This window comes from Mytilus trossulus, unplaced genomic scaffold, assembly GCF_036588685.1.
Source record: "Mytilus trossulus isolate FHL-02 unplaced genomic scaffold, PNRI_Mtr1.1.1.hap1 h1tg000050l__unscaffolded, whole genome shotgun sequence".
NCBI classification, from domain to species: Eukaryota; Metazoa; Mollusca; class Bivalvia; order Mytilida; family Mytilidae; genus Mytilus; species Mytilus trossulus.
This window is the reverse complement of record NW_026963292.1, coordinates 3,470,943-3,491,735: the sequence shown is the minus strand read 5'-3', so window position 1 is coordinate 3,491,735 and position 20,793 is coordinate 3,470,943. Positions and strand designations below refer to the sequence as shown.

The window sequence follows — 20,793 nt, the reverse complement described above, 5'->3', positions numbered from 1 at the left end:
TCCCTTTCCCCCAAATGTTGCTCTTGCTTCTTTTAGCAGCTTTCAAACTATCAGCCTATGTTCACATCTGACACTACATACACTGTTGTTACAGTTTAAAAGTGTTTCCAAACGAGTATGATGAGTGGGTATTATGTCCTTACCTTAATAAAATACCTTGAAACTGTAACAAGAGTGGATGAAGTCTTAAATGAGTATGGTAGTTTTAGCAACAAATGCTCAAGATATTCTATTTTATCCACCACGTGATGTATTTTAAGTGTAGCACCATGTTCACATAAAGAGACTGACACTTAAATCGTGGTGCATGTGTCTGCAATATGATGCAGTGAAACACGAACTTAAACGAGTCATGATTAACAATCACTGATGATGCTGTCAATACTATTTCGCTATTCCGTGACATAGAGGCAGACAAACTTTAGATTGTGTATGGGGAGGCAAAAATCTTTGGATTAATATCTATCAATGGCCTTTCAAATGCACTAGGCAATGAGTGATCACACACACTTATTTCTGACTCATACCTTTACCGGTTGTGATACGGTTCTCTCTTTGCTTTAAAAGGAAAAAAAAGACTGTATTGGAGACAATGATGTTATTTGAAGATGTGACTTTAACATAAAGAATTACGATTGATCAGCCTTAATCACCGGGGTTTTACTGTAAGATCGCACAAACTTATCAGATGGAGCTAACATGATTAACGAAGCAAGAAAGTCAATTTTTGCACAAAATGGAAAGCTCATTATAAGTGAGGCTATTCCCACGACTTGGCCTAGTCTTTTCAAGCATGTAAAACGTGCAATATACTAATGCAATTGTTTAGTGAGACGAGCTTGGGATTGACTCTTATGCTACCTAGCTATATAGTCTAGTCATTAATGGATTGCGAAGACACAAAGAGGGTCCCTTTAAAAAAACCTCTTTCTGTGACCTCATCATTTTTTCAGAAGCTTGTACATTGTGGATGTAAGAAAGGATGCCGCGGTTATTTTTAATGTGGAAAACCGAGTGTTCCGTGCACTGCGATGTGTGCATGTCGTGGTGACTGTGAATAAACATGTATTGTTGGCCAAATAGTAGTAATTTAAAATATTTTTTAATACTATAGTGATTTTGTTTTGTTTTAATCAATCTATCCAAAACTCTACATCGAAGAAATAGATTGAGTACTCATCTTTGAAATTTACGTTATATTTTTACCGGAAGTGTCAACTTTATATCTAAACATTTACAACATGCTAGAATAAGTGGTTTTGGGGATAACTTATAGCCAAAAGTTTAATGACCAACACAAAATCAAATCATTTTCTTTACATTTTGAAAAAAGTTGAAATTTGAATAAAAAAATTATATTTCTATATCCCCCATTTTGGTTATTACCGGAAGTAAGGGTTTTTAAGACATATGTCTTATACATTCTAGCCATCAGAAGCACCAAAGAAAGGTTTCTACACAATGTAATGATACATGTAGTAGCAATACGTTAAAACACATTTCAATTACCCTCCCTAAAAAATAAGCTTATTTAAGTACAATGTCCGCCATGTTGGATTTTTACCGGAAGTGGGGGTTCTGAAGACATCTTATCTATTTGATTTAGTCGAAAGTAGTAAAAACAAAGGTCTGTGCCAAAAATGATGATAGTAGCATGATAATAACACATTTTTACACGCTAGCCTTCGATATTCGGCTGATTTAAGTATGACGTCCACCATTTTGGATTTTACCGGAAGTGAGACATTTTTTTCAAATGCCTCCCTATCTGAAATAAAAGAGTAATAGTTGAGGAAGGTCTATGCCAAATTTCATGCTTGTAACAGGATGTGCACAATTTTTCACAAAGCCGCCGGACTACAATCTTTATCATGTTTATAGGGGTTTGTCGGTTTGCTATAGAAGCACAGTCATATTGATCATTGTTGAACACCATACCACTCTCAGTCCTTGTTCTCGAGGAGATACCCCAGTTGTTATACATGAAATAATACCTTTGCATGAATAGAAATAAAAAAACAAATAATAGACTTTGACAATGAAATATAAAAAGATACCTCTTACACAAAATGCAAAATAACCTTTCCTAGGTTTAATCTTTTGATATTAACCTTTGATGCATCTTCGCTAGCCAAGGGTTACGATCCACTCCCGCTCTCTTCACCCTTGGCGGATTGAGATAAAATTTCGGAGACACAAGATAAGGATTTTTATTGGTTGCAGTCAAAACTCGCTGCATCCAATCAAAATGCGCCTGTAATATGATCACGTGTAAATGTAGAAAGTGTTTGTAAACAATTGCCACGTGTTTTTTGTGCAACAAGCCTTTACATCCCTAAACATACGACTATATTTAGTGAAAACTTGAATGTTTTTAATCAACAAATGGAAGTTCCTGTGTATGTTTCATGCACAAATGCATGAATGTTGACGTATGCTTTCATTTCCGGCTTTACCAAGTGTGTAGCATCTAGACGCTACCGTGTTTTTACCTCCAAGCTGAAGAGTTCAAGTGCTACCATTGGTCAAGACTAATGTATTCTGAATTGGCGTGGTTTTTATCTTCCGATAGATGGCGCAACATTGTTATCACAAATGTTGGCTCAATCCGCCAAGGGTGAAGAGAGCGGGAGTGGATCGTAACCCTTGGCTAGCGAAGATGCCTTTGATGGAGGTCACAATTTTTGATATGATAATTCTGTTTTTTTATATATTTTAGAATGGATTGAATAAAGAAATTCTTTTGAATCCCATTAGTTATCAAATTGTAAGTTTATGATGGTCGTTTTGACTATTGTTAAATACTATCAACAACAATTTTTGTCTTGTTATTCACATAGTCTTCTACAAACTTCATAGTTATTAGAATTTCAAAAGAAGTTTAAACTTAATGTGAATTTGTTTTTTATATAAAGGTCTTGCATATGTCTTACATAGCATTGACATTTAATGATCATATACAATGTCAAATAACCTAGTTTAAAGACTGTAGTCGCAGACGATAACATGAATCCATGGCCAAATAATCCAATAGAAATTGTTCAAAATATAAATACCGGTATTCATTATTTCCAGGAATATACAGTTGCTAGGTGCTTTTCAAAAAAAAAGACGAAAATCAGGCTCTTCAAAAACTATTAGATAACCATCTTTCAACTAGCCATTGTACAAATAGATCATTTTGGTACTCAGGCTAAAAAATGTGGTGAGGTATATGAGTGAATCTTGTTGAAAACTGGTCAACTTAAAAAAAAAAAATGATTTTAAAGCAATATGAAGTATATATGAGACAATATCTGATAAAGTCGATTTTCCATGTCCCCAACTTCACCAGCAATTATTTTTTTATTCAACCATCTTTTTTGAAAATTTCAAGTTTCAGTATAAACTAAATTATATAATGCACCAACCCCTGACAATTAAACACTCATTCTTATATTTCTTCCAATAAAATATTGTAATTTAAATCTTCAACCCCCCTAAAATCATGTTGTCCCCTGTGTTTTTTGGAAAACTAAATCATTCAAATAATATCCAAATTAATTAAACAGGCGTCCGATTTTCACATATATGATAAATTATATAATAAACTTGCCCTTTATTTGTCTTTTTATATTATAACTATAGCATGTAATAAAATTTTGCAAATTTTAAGACAAAAAAAATTTGTCCCCAGAGGTGATTTCCCTCCTGTTACCACTGAGTTTTTTTTACCTGTGGAAACGTTTACAAGACCAATAGTTATTTTCCCATTATGTATTGTGAAGAGCATCATTTCCTGAATGCATTAGTACAAAGAAATAGTTGAAAAGGCTGCAGCCAGGTTTGAACATTCAATCCCATCCAAGGTAAGAATTTATAGAAAAATACTTATTAGTGTTCCATCCTGTTATAGCCTTTTCTTCCACTTTCTGAGAATATTTTTAATTGTGCACCACAATATTAAGTGTGTTTTTATATCATCTTTTTAAAAGTTATAGGACACAGGAAATACACTTACATTTAATGTGATAAAAAGGACAAAAACTATCGCGTAATTCCTTTCTGTTACATTCTGTCATGTTACCTGATAAAAAGTAACAGCATAACCATCATTAGTAACAGGAAGGATATTCAAGACATTTTCACTGAAGAATCGAAGAGTTAATCTACTATATGTCAACCATTTCATTTAATATAAATTATCACCACCATATCAAATAAATTTCAAAATAATATACAGTATATTGAATAACAAAATAGGTTTTTTGCTTTTGATAACAGCAGAGAACATTGTGCAATTTAAGTATAGTAGATAGTAACAGAAAGGAATTTATTTTAGAATTTTTCATTGCCTAGGCAGATTTTTCATCTTGCAAATACAGTTTCAAAGACTAAATGACATTGTTTGCTGTTATCTTCCAATTGTGACCAATCTAAAATGATGTATTTTTCTTAAACTTTAAAATAAAGCAGTAAAATCCTTTCTGTTACCAACTCTGTCCTGTTACCGTTGTCCTGTTACTCAAGATTCTTTCATGTTACCGACATACCGAACTATATTTAAGTATATTTCTAAACCTTTTGTATTGCAAATGTTAAAATCAATAATTGGCATTTGATAAACTATTGCAGGATATACTAGTAAACCACAAATAATGTCTTAAACTTATTCCTTATTCCCATTAGAAACTTTTTAAAATTGATTCCCTTTGGTAACAGGAAAGAACTGGATATTTTTGTACCATTTTTAAAATTGCCATTGTTTCCTTATTAAACAATTGTTTGAATTACAGACAACAGTTCATAGATCCCAAATGTGTGTTCTTCAATTTGTGCTATTGAAATACCGGGTTTAAAGAATTTTTTTTTGGTTTTTTCTTATTGCCAAAAAATCTTTTTCAGATATTGTCTCATATACTTAACACTTTAAAAACATTTTAAGGTCAACCAAGTCCAATATTAGAAACAAAAATTAGTCATGAAGAAACATATATATATACTCAAACAATAATCCATTTGCACAAAAGACTGAATTAAAAGCAGATAAATATTAGAAAAGTTTCAAAAAATCAAAAATAAACGTGGGCCTTAGTTCCAAAGACAACAGAGTATATATTGTGTTTATATCTTGGTATATAGGTTGAGTGGGTAAAAGCTACATTTGTTTGTTCATTTTTAGTGCAGTGGTAAAACCATGTTATTCGATTTATTTTTTAATGTTTATACAGAATTAATATGATGAAAATGAATGAATTTTTCGTGGAGATTTCAAAGTCAATAATTCTTATAAAAAAAAAGATAATATAATTCTGTGACAAATGTATCGGATTACAGAAGAATTCAAGTGCTAAATTTTTAACATAACTTTTTTTTAAACAAAAAACTGTGATATTTGCAAAAGTGAGAGAACAGCAAAATAAAAATAAAAAAACAGAAAAAGAGGTGAAAAGCTGTGAAATTTTTTGTCACAAAATACAAAAATAGAAATATCAAAAGTTTGTTATTGCAATTACATTAGGTTCCATACATGACATATATGACAAATGACATTTCTAGTCTCATGATTTTTGCTGTTGTTTTTAACTTAGTTACATCTGATAAAAACTTAGCTAGATTTCAGTGAAAATTACTTTTAACAGTTTGGTTCCACTATTGACAGTACCAGGTACTCACAAAGGTAATTAACAGTTATACTTTTAGTGCAAAAGTAATCTTAAGGAGGTTTGTGTCTGAAATTTACAAAACAGTACAAAAAAGTGAATGATTCCCTTATAATATGAATGCCTGTATCCAAATACAAAGTATTTCCTCATACTTAAATGTTTATGTTATCATGTAACCTGGACCTTTGACCTTGAAATTTAATAATATTTTCCACATTGTCAGGGTATCTTCTACCATTGGTCACATTGAGACCTTGACTTTTGACATTTCATTCAAATAGAAAAAGGATTAAATTAAACAATTCTAAAGATCTGTTCAAGGCTAAAAGTTAGCATGATGTGTGATGAATTTAAGATAGAAGCCAGGAATTCTATAGTGCCATTAATATTCTCTAATTTCTAAAGTTTTGACCTTCTGAGCATTTGAAGGAGACCGGATATCTAAATTTCATTCAAACTTTAAACTCCTTAGTTCAGTGTGGTTTGACCTAGAAATTAATTAAAAAACCCTTATGGTAAAAAAGTGACAGAGTTTGAGTTAAGGTGCAATAATACTGCTTATAATGTTGTAGTTGTACAGACAGATTGATCACTTAACATAAACAAAAGACCTATTTTACTTTTTTTAGGCCAAGACTCCAGACAAAACAGCATTAACTTAATGGGCAACATTATACTTCAGAATTTACAATACCTTATACTTTATATAAAACATTAAATATGCAATTAAGATAAGAATATGACACTGATAATGTTTATGTGCTATATAACAGCGTCTACAACCTGAATCAATGTTCTGTATGCAAGGTAATTTTGTTGAAAAACGACATGGTCTGAAAAATGTAATATTATTCCTTTTAAAATTTACCTAGATGATATTTAAAGTGGTTAGCCATCTGAGGTTCCTTTTATGTATAATCGACGCAAAATTTCAAAACTATATAAATATAATGATCTACAATACATTTTATATTACAAATTTATTAAGAATTTTTTTCTTTATAGAGAATTTTATGCAAATACTTATACCAACATGGACAGTGAAATGTTGGTGAAATATAACTTTCACAGTAAATTAAAAAGACATTTTGCTGTTTTTCTTGATATATAGAAATTTCAGCTGTAAAAAAATTTTAATATATTGTTAATAATTTTTTTCTATATTGACTACTTACATAATGAACATCATCTTTTTCGTTGTATGCTAATTTGACAATTCCATAGGAACCCTGTTAAATAAAATAATTCAAATTAATATATAGGTTGTTTTTTTGTCATGTAAATGGTGGCCTTCAGCTCTTGTCTGCTCTATGGTTGGGTAGTTGTTGCTTTGACACATTCCCCATTTCCTTTTTCAATTTCATTCTTTGAGGCAAAATCAATTAAACTACGGGAAAATGAAAATTATTCCACTAAATGAGGTACACCTCAAATCATGTTCTAACATTTTGTAGGGTTTCAAATATCTGGGTTTAGAACTGTATCAAATCAATAACTTGATGACATACTGACCTAATTACCAATTGCTTATTAAGGTTTGAAAGCACGGCATAGATTTTATTTCTTGACCTTTAAGAGAAGGAAGAAGAACTACAATGGCACTTATTACTTACAAGTTTTAACGATATTTTATTGTCATTGTCTACATAACTATGGTATCATTAAAGTTTTCTTGATGAATATTAAAGCTTTGTGAATCGACATTAAAGAATGATCCATTAAATATGAAAAGCCTGCAGGAATATGAAATGTAGTCTGCTATGATTGAAAATGAGATCAATCCAGGTCAAATATAAATTTCAGTGCATGTTCATCTTGAAATCAATGGCAATAAAACAAGGAACAGATCTATCATTCCCAAGCAGATGGAAAATGTTGTACCAGCGGGCACTTTTAGATGGCTAGCTATAGAGACGACAGTCATGGAAGACTTATCAGAAAAACGTTGAAGCACCATTGAAATGAAACTGAAATGTTCAGGCCTTAAAGGCATAAAACTTTGCTCAGTGCTTGGAGCACAAAAATCATGCTCGAAACATGAAATCCAGCAATTTGATTGGTTTATTTTCAAGTCTGAGTACAAAAGTCATGTTCGAAAGTTTTATGACCGTTAGGCCTGGACTCTAAGGGACCTTAACCAAAAATAGTTTTGATTTATAGGTGCACTTAAACCAAAAACGATTAGGGTAGGCATGATAATTTAAGGTCGGTACTAGTAGGGAAGCAGGGGAAAAAAATTATTTGACCAAAGACAGCAATCTCTCAAAAATACATTTTGCTGTAAAATTAAAGAATGAAGATCATTTTAATTTACTGCAGTGAAATTAAATTTCTCTCACAGATTATTGAATATTTAATAGTGTATTTTTAGGTCTTATTTGTTTAATCAGGTTTACGGTTAAGTAATTGCTGGCTTCAAGTTACTGGAAATACTGGCTTTAACCTTGTAACATAGGTCTGAAATCTGTTGTTTCACTTTTTGTTAAGGTTTCTGATGTTTTATAATTTGTTATGTATTCTGATGTTTCACATTTTGTTATGTATGCTATTGTTTTACATTTTGTTATGTATGCTGATGTTTCACATTTTGTTATGTATGCTGATGTTTCTCATTTTGTTATGTATGCTGATGTTTTACATTTTGTATTCTGCTGTTACACATTTTGTTATGTATGCTGATGTTTCACATTTTGTTATGTATGCTGATGTTTCTCATTTTGTTATGTATGCTGATGTTTTACATTTTGTATTCTGCTGTTACACATTTTGTTACGTGTTCTGATGTTTCTCATTTTGTTATGTATGCTGATGTTTCACATTTTGTTATGTATGCTGATGTTTTACATTTTGTATTCTGCTGTTACACATTTTGTTATGTGTTCTGATGTTTCCCATTTTGTTATGTATGCTGATGTTTTACATTTTGTTATGAATTCTGATGTTTCACATTTTGTATTGAATTCTGATGTTTCACATTTAGTTATGTATTCTGATGTTTCACATTTTGTTATGTATTCTGATGTTTCACATTTTTTCTGTATGTATTCTGATGTTTCACATTTTGTTATGTATGCTGATGTTTCACATTTTGTTATGTATGCTGATGTTTCACGTTTTTTGTTTTGTATGCTGATGTTTTACTTTTGTTATGTATGCTGATGTTTCACATTTTGTATTGAATTCTGATGTTTCACATTTTGTTATGCATTTTGATGTTTCACATTTTTGTAATATATTCTGTATTTCAATTTATAAATGACTGATCATTGATTGCTGTTGGCTGTATGTCCAGGGTCACATATTTCCTGCATATTCAGGACAACAGGGAGTGAAACAGTAAAAAAAATACATATAAAATATCTAACACTTGTCAAAATACTTAAATTTCATAATGTCAGTTTTCAATTTTGTGAATTCTATTCTTCAAAATTTTCGTGATTATAATTAAATACATATGCACTTTAATTTATCTATTCAAAACATCCTATGATCAATTATTGATTTGCATTACATAAATGAACAAAAAACAGTTAATTCAAAAAAAAAAAGCTATATATAATAATTTCAATGCCATGTTTGATAATCTTTATATACAGAAATAAATGACTATGCGTGACTCGTAATTCAAGATTACTCAACATGATTACTTTTAACAGGTTTAATGAAAAATACACATGTATGACCTGACACCTGACTTGAAAATTAAAAAAAGAACAGCCTACTGAAGTCTATTGAACTTACCATTAAAGATCATGATAACAATTAAGTAAAAGTTTGTATTTTCAAATATCATAAAAATTCTTTAAAAAGATATGAGCTTTAAAATTTATAAATATTCCCACTAAAAAACTGCATTGATTTCACGTGTTCAGGCTTTCATTCAGAAATGCCCACTCATTAGAGCTCCACTTACCCTAAAATTATTTCTTACAAAATTCTCCTTTTATTTTCAGGGGATAGTTGCTGCTTTTTTAAGGTTGGCGAAACAATTTTAATTTTATTTTTGGTCCTTTATGAGAAAGATGGGAGTCGTTATAACCTTCTTACATAAAAGTGCTGTATTTTAAAAAAAATTAAAACCAACCTTAATATATACCCTTTGATATTTAAATTAAAAAAAATATTGCTATAATTACAATTGTGCAAGATTAGTTTAGCTATATACAATGTACAGCAAAACCTTTGATCTTCTAATTACATAAAATTGCAATTTTTTTTTTCAATTCTGTAAAATTAAAAATCTTATTGCATGCTTCTTACTCTTTGATCTTATCAATATATAAGTAACATGAACTTTTATGGAAGACAATATTTATATATATAAGAGATTTAGGTAACTATGCAAAATCTCATGATGTAATGTGACCTTTTTGATTCCACTGATCATGTTTATATGGTAAATTTGTATTTCTTAAAAAAAATGTGTTATGGGTAAACCATGTAAATGCTTATGTTGTACTGTTATACCACTGTCCCAGGTAAGGGGGAGGGTTGGGATCCCGCTAACATGTTTAACCCCGCCACATTATTTATGTATGTGCCTGTCCCAAGTCCGGAGCCTGTAATTCAGGGGTGGTCGTTTGTTTATGTGTAACATATTTGTTTTTCTTTCATTTTCTTACATAAATAAGGCCGTTAATTTTCTCGTTTGAATTGTTTTACATGGTCTTATCGGGGCCTTTTACAGCTGCATGACTATGCGGTATGGGCTTTGTTCATTGTTGAAGGCCGTACGGTGACCTATTGTTGTTAATGTTTGTCTCATTTTGGTCTTTTGTGGACAGTTGTCTCATTGGCAATCATACCACATCTTCTTTTATATATATAATGCATGCAGTTAATTTTAGGATAATAGTTTTAAGGGTTTTTTGTTGCAACTTCACTCAGTGTTCCTATCTTATTTACATTTATCAAACAGCTAAATTAATTACCTTGCTTTTTTCAAATATTTAAAATATATTACCTTTCCTATCTCATTCTTTAGTTGATACTGATTTAATTGTGTGTAACCATCATTGTCAGTGACGGACACACGTCTAGTCTCCATCGTTGGCTGTCGTCTTAACCTTGGTGAAGACGAAGGGGATCCAAAGGGGGAGAGTCTACCTACACGGGGATGATCTACAGACTGGCTATATACAATTTTTGGAGCATGTCGTGGAGAATATTGCAATCTATTTATAGACTGGTTGTCATCAGAGGAGTTGTCTTGATTTGATTCGTCGAGTTGAAGAGGCACAATGAGGTGATCGACACAAGGCTCATATTGTATAGTTTCAGAATTACAACTAACGTTTGAATTCTGTTTAACTAACGGAGGTTTGGATAATTTTACAACAGCACCATTCCCACAGTTTTTCCTATGCTTATAATCTTGAACAATATCTGAATCGTTGTTTTTATTTTTATCGGAACTAGAATCAGCGATTGAGTTCCGATGGTGACGATTTTCTTTCTGTAACTTTTTGTCATGTAATGTCACATGTGTTTCTGTTTGCTTGCCCAAAATATCCTCTTGGTCTCTTTGGCATCTCCTGTAATTAGAAAAAAAACAAAATGTTTAATTTTAATGTAAAATAAAGTAGTTTCTAAAAAATTTTAAACAGAAAATTTAAATTTAAATGTAAACATCTGAGCAGGCTGTAACATTGGGCGTTCAGACAATCAAGCTATTTGTAACATGTGTATAGTAAGGTCAAGGCATGTTGTTTGCCCAATACTGTGGATTCACTTATTATTGTGGTTACCAATTTTCGTGGATTAGGGAAAACTTGCATTTTCGTGGATATTTAATTTCATGGTTTTGCAAAAGTCTTCATAAACCCTTATTGAAAATATGTTGTTCGTTGAACATTTATATAATTACATGAATTACCTGTATTCATGAAATCCACGGAAATTGGTATCAAAGAATAATTATGAATCGACAGTGTACTTTATATAGTTCCTTTTATCCTTTATATGTATCAATGGAAAAGTACTTAGCAACGGTACATTCCTAATGAACAAGTATTACTTGGAACCAAATTTCTATTTGATTGTTTGACCTTTTATTTATAGGTTTATTATCCGAGCTCAAGGATCATTTTAGTGCAATGCAATTGTGGTTTTATTCAATTGAAACATGTCTACAATACATCTTGACCTAGTCTTTAAACTAGGTTATGTTGATCTGTAAATGTCAATGTCAAGGTTAAATGCTAGTCTAATGACCTTCGTAAAAAAAACCCATTAAGGTTAACTGTCTGTAGAAATTTTAATAAAGTGAAGTTAATAGAAGAGATATATACCAAGAGGATTTTATTGGGCAATCAGATAAAAAAAACAAATTGATTCACAGAATAAATTGAAGGTCAATAATCCATTTGTTATTTATTATACTGTAGATTCTTTTTAATTTGTAGGTACCAATTGGCAAATGATTGGCGTGTATTAAAAAGATCTTGCCTTGGTGTGAAAATTTGATTTTATGGTGTTTTTTTCGATCTGCAAGCAATTAACTCAATAAAATTTGATATCAAAGGAATTATTAAGGTTCCACACTGGTTTTCATTTTACTTTTTTAATTGTCATTTCTTTTTTAAACAATAAAAAAATGCTGGTTTGTATTCTTTCTCATGTATATAAAAGCTTGTATTTCTAATATATATATAATATTTTTCTTGGAAAATGACCCCAGAAAATATTACCAACATTTATAATGTTATAGTTCAAGTAACATTCAACTGACACTCAATTTTGATACATTAAGTTGAATATTTATACAATTATTGAAGTATCTTCTCGCTGTGAAAGGAAGAAAATAAACAGTCATCAAAGAAAATCATAAAACAACACTATATATCTGTGTTATCCTAATATGGTGGTATTCTTGGAGCACATTTTGCACATAACAATTGTTCAAGTTCAAATTGTCCATTACCACTGCATGGTCACTATAGTGCATGGTCACTTTTTGTGCTGAGATGAATTGTCATTGATATGGTTATATTTATAAATTTACTGTTTTTGAATTTTTAGAAATACTAAGGCTTTTCCACCTCAGGCATAGATTACTTAAGCTGTATTTGGCAAAATTTTTAGGAGTTTGGTCCTCAATGCTCTTCAACTTTGTACTTTATTTGTCCCTTTTAACTTTTTTGGATACGAGCGTCACTGGTGAGTCTTTTGTAGACGAACTGTGTGTCTGGTGTTTAACTTAATTTAGTCCTGGTATCTATGATGAGTTTATTTACAACCACTAGGTCGATGTCTGACTGCTGGTGGAGATTTTTTTCTCCAAGGGTGTAACTGTTACATTAAGCCTGGTAGTCAACACTTTTTGTGCTGACATGAATTGTCATTGATATGTTTATATATAAATAAATTTACCTATACGTATATACTGTTTACAAATTTTTGATTTTTTTGAAATACTAAGGCTTTTTTACTTTAGCTGTAAAAACTTTTAGGAATTCTGGTCCTTAATGCTGTTCAACTTCGTACTTTATTTGGCCTTTTAACTTTTTTAGAAAATTGAGCGTCGCTACATGAGTCTTTTGTGACGAAAAGCGCGTCTGGCATATACACTAAATTTAGTCCTGGTTTCTATGATGAGTTTATTTACTATGATAAATAGGCTAATCAAATTAGCTACTGTTAACCCCCTTTGTTTTATGGCAATACAATGTCTTACGAATTTAAAAACATTCTTTGCTGGTGTCAAAATTAAATCAATTCTAACATAAATATCATATACATTGAAGTCTTTATACCAGGGATGGATCAAGGATTTTTGAAAGGAGGCATAAATCCAGAAAATGTAAAAGATATAAAAAACACTTTTACTCAATACCCCTGGGCAGGTCAAATTCTGTATAAAACACTCTAAAGTACTTATGACTAATGATCAACATTTGAGTTCTAAGAAATGTACTTCATGAGATCTGTGAAAATCGAAAATTGAAAATAATTCATATTTAAATTAAATTTAAGACAATTTAGAGATTTCACACTTACTGACTATTAACAGACATGATCAAAACACTTCACTCCTTAATGAACGTCAATCGCCAATATAAAATAATAGTATGCATGACATTTTATCAGGAAATGACTATTAATATTACACCTAATCTAAAAATATATTCTTACATAAGGAAAAAATTAAAAGGAAGTTAAAAAAGAAGCTTTTTATAATAATGAGGTTCACTAGGGGATTCATCACGTGAATCTCTCTCCAAACTTGTAAGATACAAAAACTATGTAATATTATATGTATTTTGCCATTGTGTATCTTTCTTATTAACTTACTTATATGTCATACCTGACTTTTCATATCCTATGAAAATGAAGCCAAGGTCATTAAGTTCTCTTTGTAGAGAAAATAATCGGTTATTAATTAAATTAAATGTGATAGCAAATGGTATTGACTATCAAGAGAGATTTTTTGGAAACAGTTAGAAAAAAACCCAATTTGAATACATGATATGACTTGAACTCTGTGTAAACATAGAATTCATTTCTTTTTAAATTTTAGTAGACTCTTAGGAAAGAATCAGGCTAACATCAACAATATTTTAGGACTAAAAATGATTTGACAAAAAGAAAGTGATAAAAAAGATGTGATTAATAGTGTGGCCGAATCTATGAGATTGCTGAGAAGATTAAAATTTTTAACACAGGCAACTGAGGAATATCAATCAAACTTGTAATTGAATGGTACCCCAACAAAACTTAAATACTTTCTTACAAAAATAAAAATTAATAAACTTAGGTGAAGAAATCAAGCTCAATTAAAATCCATGACAATAAGAATTCAGTGCAAACCAATAGATTCAAATTGTACTTTTATCATTAATGAAGCTGTTACTCTGAAGTACCAGTAACCAGCAATAACTATCAAACTATGATCGTTAATCCTAGAAATGAGTGAATAAAAAACATGTAAATCTTTCGCTTATTACTACCAAAACTCATTTCCTTCCTAATAACTGACGAAATAAAAACCCAATCATACTGATTTCATATTCAATGTTCTCATTACCACGCCAAACTCATGCACATGGCGGTAAATCACACCAACTATAAGTTATAAAACATTTATGTGATCTGCTAATTCCGAGTTGTTTATACCCTTGGTTATTTCGCCAATTATGGGTATAGAAGTCATCAACAGCTAATTTACTGGAGAATGATCCCAATGATGAGATTGAAAAAGTTAATTATTAACACCATTAAACAGGTCAAATACTGAATATGTTAGAAAACAATTTACATCATCGATGGGCAAGGCTAGTCAGGAGCCTGTAATTCAGTGGTTGTCGTTTGTTTATGTGTTACATATTTCTTTTTCTTTCATTTTTTTACATAAATGAGGCCGTTAGTTTTCTCGTTTGAATTGTTTTACATTATCTTATCGGGGCCTTTTATAGCTGACTATGCGGTATGTTTCAATTTTGTTCTGTTATTATATAAATCTTATACCACTTCTGTCAAGCTGTATATTATGTATATCTGCCTCTTGTAACAGTGTAAACTGTCAGAGTGTACAATAAAATCTTGAATCTTGTATGGGTTTTGCTCATTGTTGAAGGCTGTACGGTGACCAATAGTTGTTAATGTTTGTGTCATTTTGGTCTTTTGTGGATAGTTGTCTCATTGGCAATCATACCATCATATCTTTATATATATATTAACATATGTCATGAATTGTCAAAATTAAAGCCACCTTAATTAAGCTGACCAGTGTTTTCCTTCAGAAAATAATCAAATTCATATATTCACCTTGTGAACAAAGTCAAATCTGTATTTTAAGATCTGTATGCAGTGTGTGAGTGGACATTTATTTTTGTTGGTTGATTCCCTAAATTGTTTGTGAAACCCCTTATGCTTTGTTGTTATGTTTTGATGTAACAAGTCTGAAGTGCTAGTTCACTGAGATAATTTTCTATGGAAATATACCACTTTAGACACTTCAACACTAAGTCTTTATCTAATAGGTAGTTTTAAGAATTTGAATACTGTTTCCTGGTTGAAACCTAATTTATCTTATTCTTAAATGCATTTAATCTACATGTTCTTCCTTTTTGGATATTATACATCTATTATAAACTGCACAAAGATAAGACTGCATGTCCAGTGTTATTTTTTTGCAACTTTTGATGCAATACTACAATAATTTATTTGTTTGCATTTGTCTAGGTATCAGTCTTATTAGATTCAGTGTCAGTCTAAAATTTACCCATTACTGGACATCTTAATAATTATATACTGCAATTGTACTTATTTTCGTAGTGTATTTTTTTTCACAAATTTTGTAATTGGTTTGTTTTCGCGAAAATTAATAATACACGCAAATCTAAATCAAACCTTTCAACTGAAAGGCAATAATCATAAAGCCGCAAAAATAAATACCTGAGAACATGTTTGAAATACAGAATTCCCAAAAATAAGTACCTGCGAAAAAAGTACAAGTACAGTAAGCTCTTTTCATATGATTACACTGATATATTCTGATGTAAAACTAATGTTAAGACAGTCTTAATCGATCATTATTACAGTAAATAAGTTTAAAAGACAGACCTGGACATAGATTACAATTAATCCAAACCAAAGACTCAACAAGTACACATATACATGTTTTTACTGACAACAAATTTTTAACACTTCCATTTAAGTGTGATTTCTAATTTATTCAAGGACTTCCACTTGACATCTGGTTATCACTACACTTTATCTTTTGTCAAATTATTTTATAGACAAATTTTGAAGTGAAAAGAAAAAGGCAATACCTTTAACAAGTGGTATATAGAAGTAATAGGTTTACTTAAGGTGGTTTATTTAAATGGAATCATCAAAAAATCATTAATCACATGTTTATATGCACAATTGCACATCCCCATAGTTAAACATGCACAGCAGGACATTACACCAAGGTCATTATTAAGCCATCATTTTACGATCAAATATTAGATGGAAAAACATACATGTATATATTTACTTATTGTAAAAGTTTTATTTTATCAAGGATTTGTAAATAGTTGTAGCTAGGAGATATATTTTTTCTACCACAAAATGTAGAAAGATTAATTGCACTTATGTTACCACCTATTCAATTGCCTTATAGTTAATCCTTTCCTCCATAATGATGTCTTTTGACACCTGTGTAGTACCTCAGATGAAACGCTTATACTATGAAATGCTGCATAAGACTTAATAAAACTGCATGTTTCTTTTTCTTTTCTTTTTTTACCTGTTATGCAGATCATTTAACTTCCAGTTTCTAGTTTCTTGATTACTGACGAAACTTTAAATTTATGGTTACATATAAATTATATAATGATTTGATTGTTGTTGACAGATTGATGTCAATACAATTGACTTAAACAAAGACTGACCAATCAGGGGCAGATCCAGCCATTTTAAAAAGGGGGGTTCCCAACACAGGCCAACTATGTCCGCATTAAAATGCATTGATCTGCCAAATAAAAGGGGGAGGGGGGTTCTACCCCCCCCCCCTCCACCCCCTCTGGATCCGCCACTACTATAACAATCCTCCATATTATAAGTACTGAAATTTATTTCTTTTAATAAAAAGCCAAATGATTAAATAATATGAAACATTATATGGTTGGTAATTAAATAAACCTATTCTTTTTATAAAGCCAAGGACAGGTCATCTGTTGTTAAGTAAAGATACCTATTAAGGCTATTTCATTAAGAAATCTTTCAGCAGCAGCCTTAAACCAAAAAGGAATAAAGAAGGAATTATAATTATGAACTGATATCTAACTTGAATAAACAAAGCATATGAAAAACATTGTCCAATAAAGCTTTTTACAGATTTCACCATATATAAAAGTATGACAAAAATAGCAAACATACAGTGGTACCTAACACTACAGGGAGATAACTCTGTAAAATTAGGTAAACGTTTTAACTACATCGTGTTGTTGAGGGAATATGAAATTTCTCAGTGATCAAAATTAATGTCAAAGTGCTATATAACCAGTGTAAATTTTCTGACAAAACCGTTGGTTCAAAATTTTTGAAATTTTTATATTTTTGTTAAAGGGTCAAAGTAAATATTTAATAAGTTTGACAAAATTTTATGAAAATTAAAAGAGCCAAATTAATTTTAGTGAAAGTGTTGGACACCACCTAAAGGCAAATTCAAAAAGGGAAGTCCATAAAAACTGATCAAATCAAACACTATCAATCAACATGAAAAGTGAACCAGATGCTCCGCAGGGCGTAGCTTTATACGACCGCAGAGGTTGAACCCTGAATGGTTGGGGCAAGTAAGGACATAACATTTAAGCTGGATTCAGCTCTAAATTTGGATTGTGATTAAATAGTTGACACAGCATAGGTTTCTGACACAGAATGAATGTGTTCTAATGAAATTAAAATTTTTGTTTTCTCTTAGAGCAATTCACTATGCTGTTGAATATTATTCCTCTCAAAAAAATGTTTGAAGAAATTTTCTTTTTATTTATGAAATTTCAAATGAGAAAATTGAACCCATTTTTTTTAATCACATCCCCCTTTCCCTTATTCCAAAACTAATCTCAATTAAAATTTCTAATGGAGTTTGCAACAATTACTACTCATTTAAATACATCATAAAATATTAAGATGTAAAAAAACTGCTTGTTATCACTGAATGGTAAAGATTATTTTAATTTATCAGTTGGTAGTAAAAAGTGAATATACATTGTATATTGTATATATAACAAAGATTTAAGTTGATTCTGAACAAAGAAAGATAACTCCAAATAAAAAAAATTCTTACAATTAGATATTTCTTGCTTACTATTCTGGACAAAGAAAGATAACTCTAATTAAAAACAAAATTGCTATTTCACAATATTTTGCAATAAGATATTTCTTGCCATTGCGCAATACTGTGCAATTGAAAAGACTTGCTATTGCACAAAACTTAATATAATAATTTTAGATCCTGATTTGGACCAACTTGAAAACTGGGCCCATAATCAAAAATCTAAGTACATGTTTGGATTCAGCATATCAAAGAACCCCAAGATTTCAATTTTTGTTAAAATCAAACTAAGTTTAATTTTGGACCCTTTGGACTTTAATGTAGACCAATTTGAAAACAAGACCAAAAATGAGGAATCTACATACACAGTTAGATTTGGCATATCAAAGAACCCCATTTATTCAATTTTTGACGAAATCAAACAAAGTTTAATTTTGGAAGCCCGATTTGGACCAACTTGAAAACTGGGCCGATAATCAAAAATCTAAGTACATTTTTAGATTCAGCATATCAAAGAACCCAACCGATTAATTTTTTGTCAAAATCAAACAAAGTTTAATTTTGGACCCTTTGGACCTTAATGTAGACCTATTTGAAAACGGGACCAAAAGTTAAAAATCTACATACACAGTTAGATTCGGCATATCAAAGAACCCCAATTATTCAATTTTGATGAAATCAAACAAAGTTTAATTTTGGACCTTTTGGGCCCCTAATTCCTAAACTGTTGGGACCAAAACTCCCAAAATCATTACCAACCTTCCTTTTATGGTCATAAACCTTGTGTTTAAATTTCATAGATTTCTATTTACTTATACTAAAGTTATGGTGCGAAAACCAAGAAAATGTTTATTTGGGTCCCTTTTTGGCCCCTAATTCCTAAACTGTTGGGACCTCAACTCCCAAAATCAATACCAACCTTCCTTTTGTGGTCATAAACATTGTGTTTAAATTTCATTATTTTCTATTTACTTAAACTAAGGTTATTGTGCGAAAACCAAGAATAATGCTTATTTGGGCCCTTTTTTGGCCCCTTATTCCTACACTGTTGAAACCAAAACTCCCAAAATCAATCCCAACCTTTCTTTTGTGGTCATAAACCTTGTGTCAAAATTTCATAGATTTCTATTAACTTAAACTAAAGTTATAGTGCGAAAACAAAGAAAATGCTTATTTGGGCCCTTTTTGGCCCCTAATTCCTAAAATGTTGGGACCAAAACTCCAAAAACCAATACCAACCTTCCTTTTGTGGTCATAAACCTTGTGATAAAATTTTATAGATTTATATTCACTTTTACTAAAGTTAGAGTGCGAAAACTAAAAGTATTCGGACGACGACGACGACAACGACGACAACGCAGACGACGACGCCAACGTGATAGCAATATACGACGAAAATTTTTTCAAAATTTGCAGTCGTATAAAAACAGCTGCCATAATTTTGGACTTGCCACAAGCATTTTCTAGGTTATACAGCTAGCTAAACCTCCAACTAACATGACAGTTGTTTATAGTTCCAACATATAAAACATCTCTATAAATGATTTACACAGACTAGAATCGTAATCTTGCCAAATTTGATTAACTTTCCATTGACAGGAATCAAGAAATGTGAAAAAACAATTGTCATTATCTATAATGTAATAGGGCACCTGACAAATGTATGGAGTCTGATAGTAGCAGAATAAGATACTATACTAGTCAATCCTAATTATCCTAGAAAACTTGTGAAACATTAATTTTTCATCAGGTTCACAAGGGAGCTATCAAATTGCTTGGGCATGAGATCATTACCTTTATGACATTTGGTTTGAACTTTCAACAACAATAGAAAAAAAGACCGATTAGGTTTCTGGAAATGCAGACATTTTTAAAGATTATTGCAGCTTGTAAAAGGATTGTGAATTTTAATCTAATTATAAATACCTCAAATTTTATAAAAAAAATTAATTGATTTCATGCAGAAAATCAAATGAATAATTCTTAGGGTATTGAATTGATATTTTCAGTATCATGATACGTTAGGGAAAGAAATGTCCTGGGGAAGGTAGGTGAGGACTCCAGGATCGGGTGTTTTTAAGCTCGGGATTGACCCTTTCGGAATCAGGGAATACTTTTTTTCGAATTTCGGACCTCAGGATTTTGTGTCTTTAAACCCCGGATTTCGAGATCTGGACCCCTCCTATCCCCCCTCGTAGGTGGTTCTCTTTTGCTTTCCACAAATAGACACATAATAGTACAATTTTATAAAGTGACACTTACAACTCAAATTAATCAATCATTTTTCCAAAATTAAAAAAAGATCTTGATTTGAATAATTCCTTGCTGAAAGCTACCTGCCATTAAGATTAGATTTGGAAAATAACAGATACCATTAAATTGACA

General features: G+C 30.9%; 1 protein-coding gene across 5 annotated transcripts in view; it reads right to left on the bottom strand.

Annotated features, from left to right (window-relative positions):
* Window positions 1-20,793, bottom strand: part of LOC134699207 (calcium/calmodulin-dependent protein kinase kinase 1-like) — a 95,454-nt gene that overhangs the window by 27,588 nt on the left and 47,073 nt on the right. For 3 of the 5 annotated variants that reach the window (XM_063560808.1, XM_063560809.1, XM_063560810.1), the window contains 2 exons: window positions 10,609-11,179; window positions 6,821-6,874 (listed from right to left, as the gene is read on the bottom strand). In XM_063560808.1, the coding sequence (XP_063416878.1) occupies window positions 6,821-6,874; window positions 10,609-11,179 (625 nt within the window). Of the gene's footprint in view, window positions 1-6,820; window positions 6,875-10,608; window positions 11,180-13,643; window positions 13,731-16,208; window positions 16,315-20,793 lie in introns of those variants that run through there. The other 2 variants (XM_063560813.1, XM_063560811.1) reach the window with 2 other exon arrangements.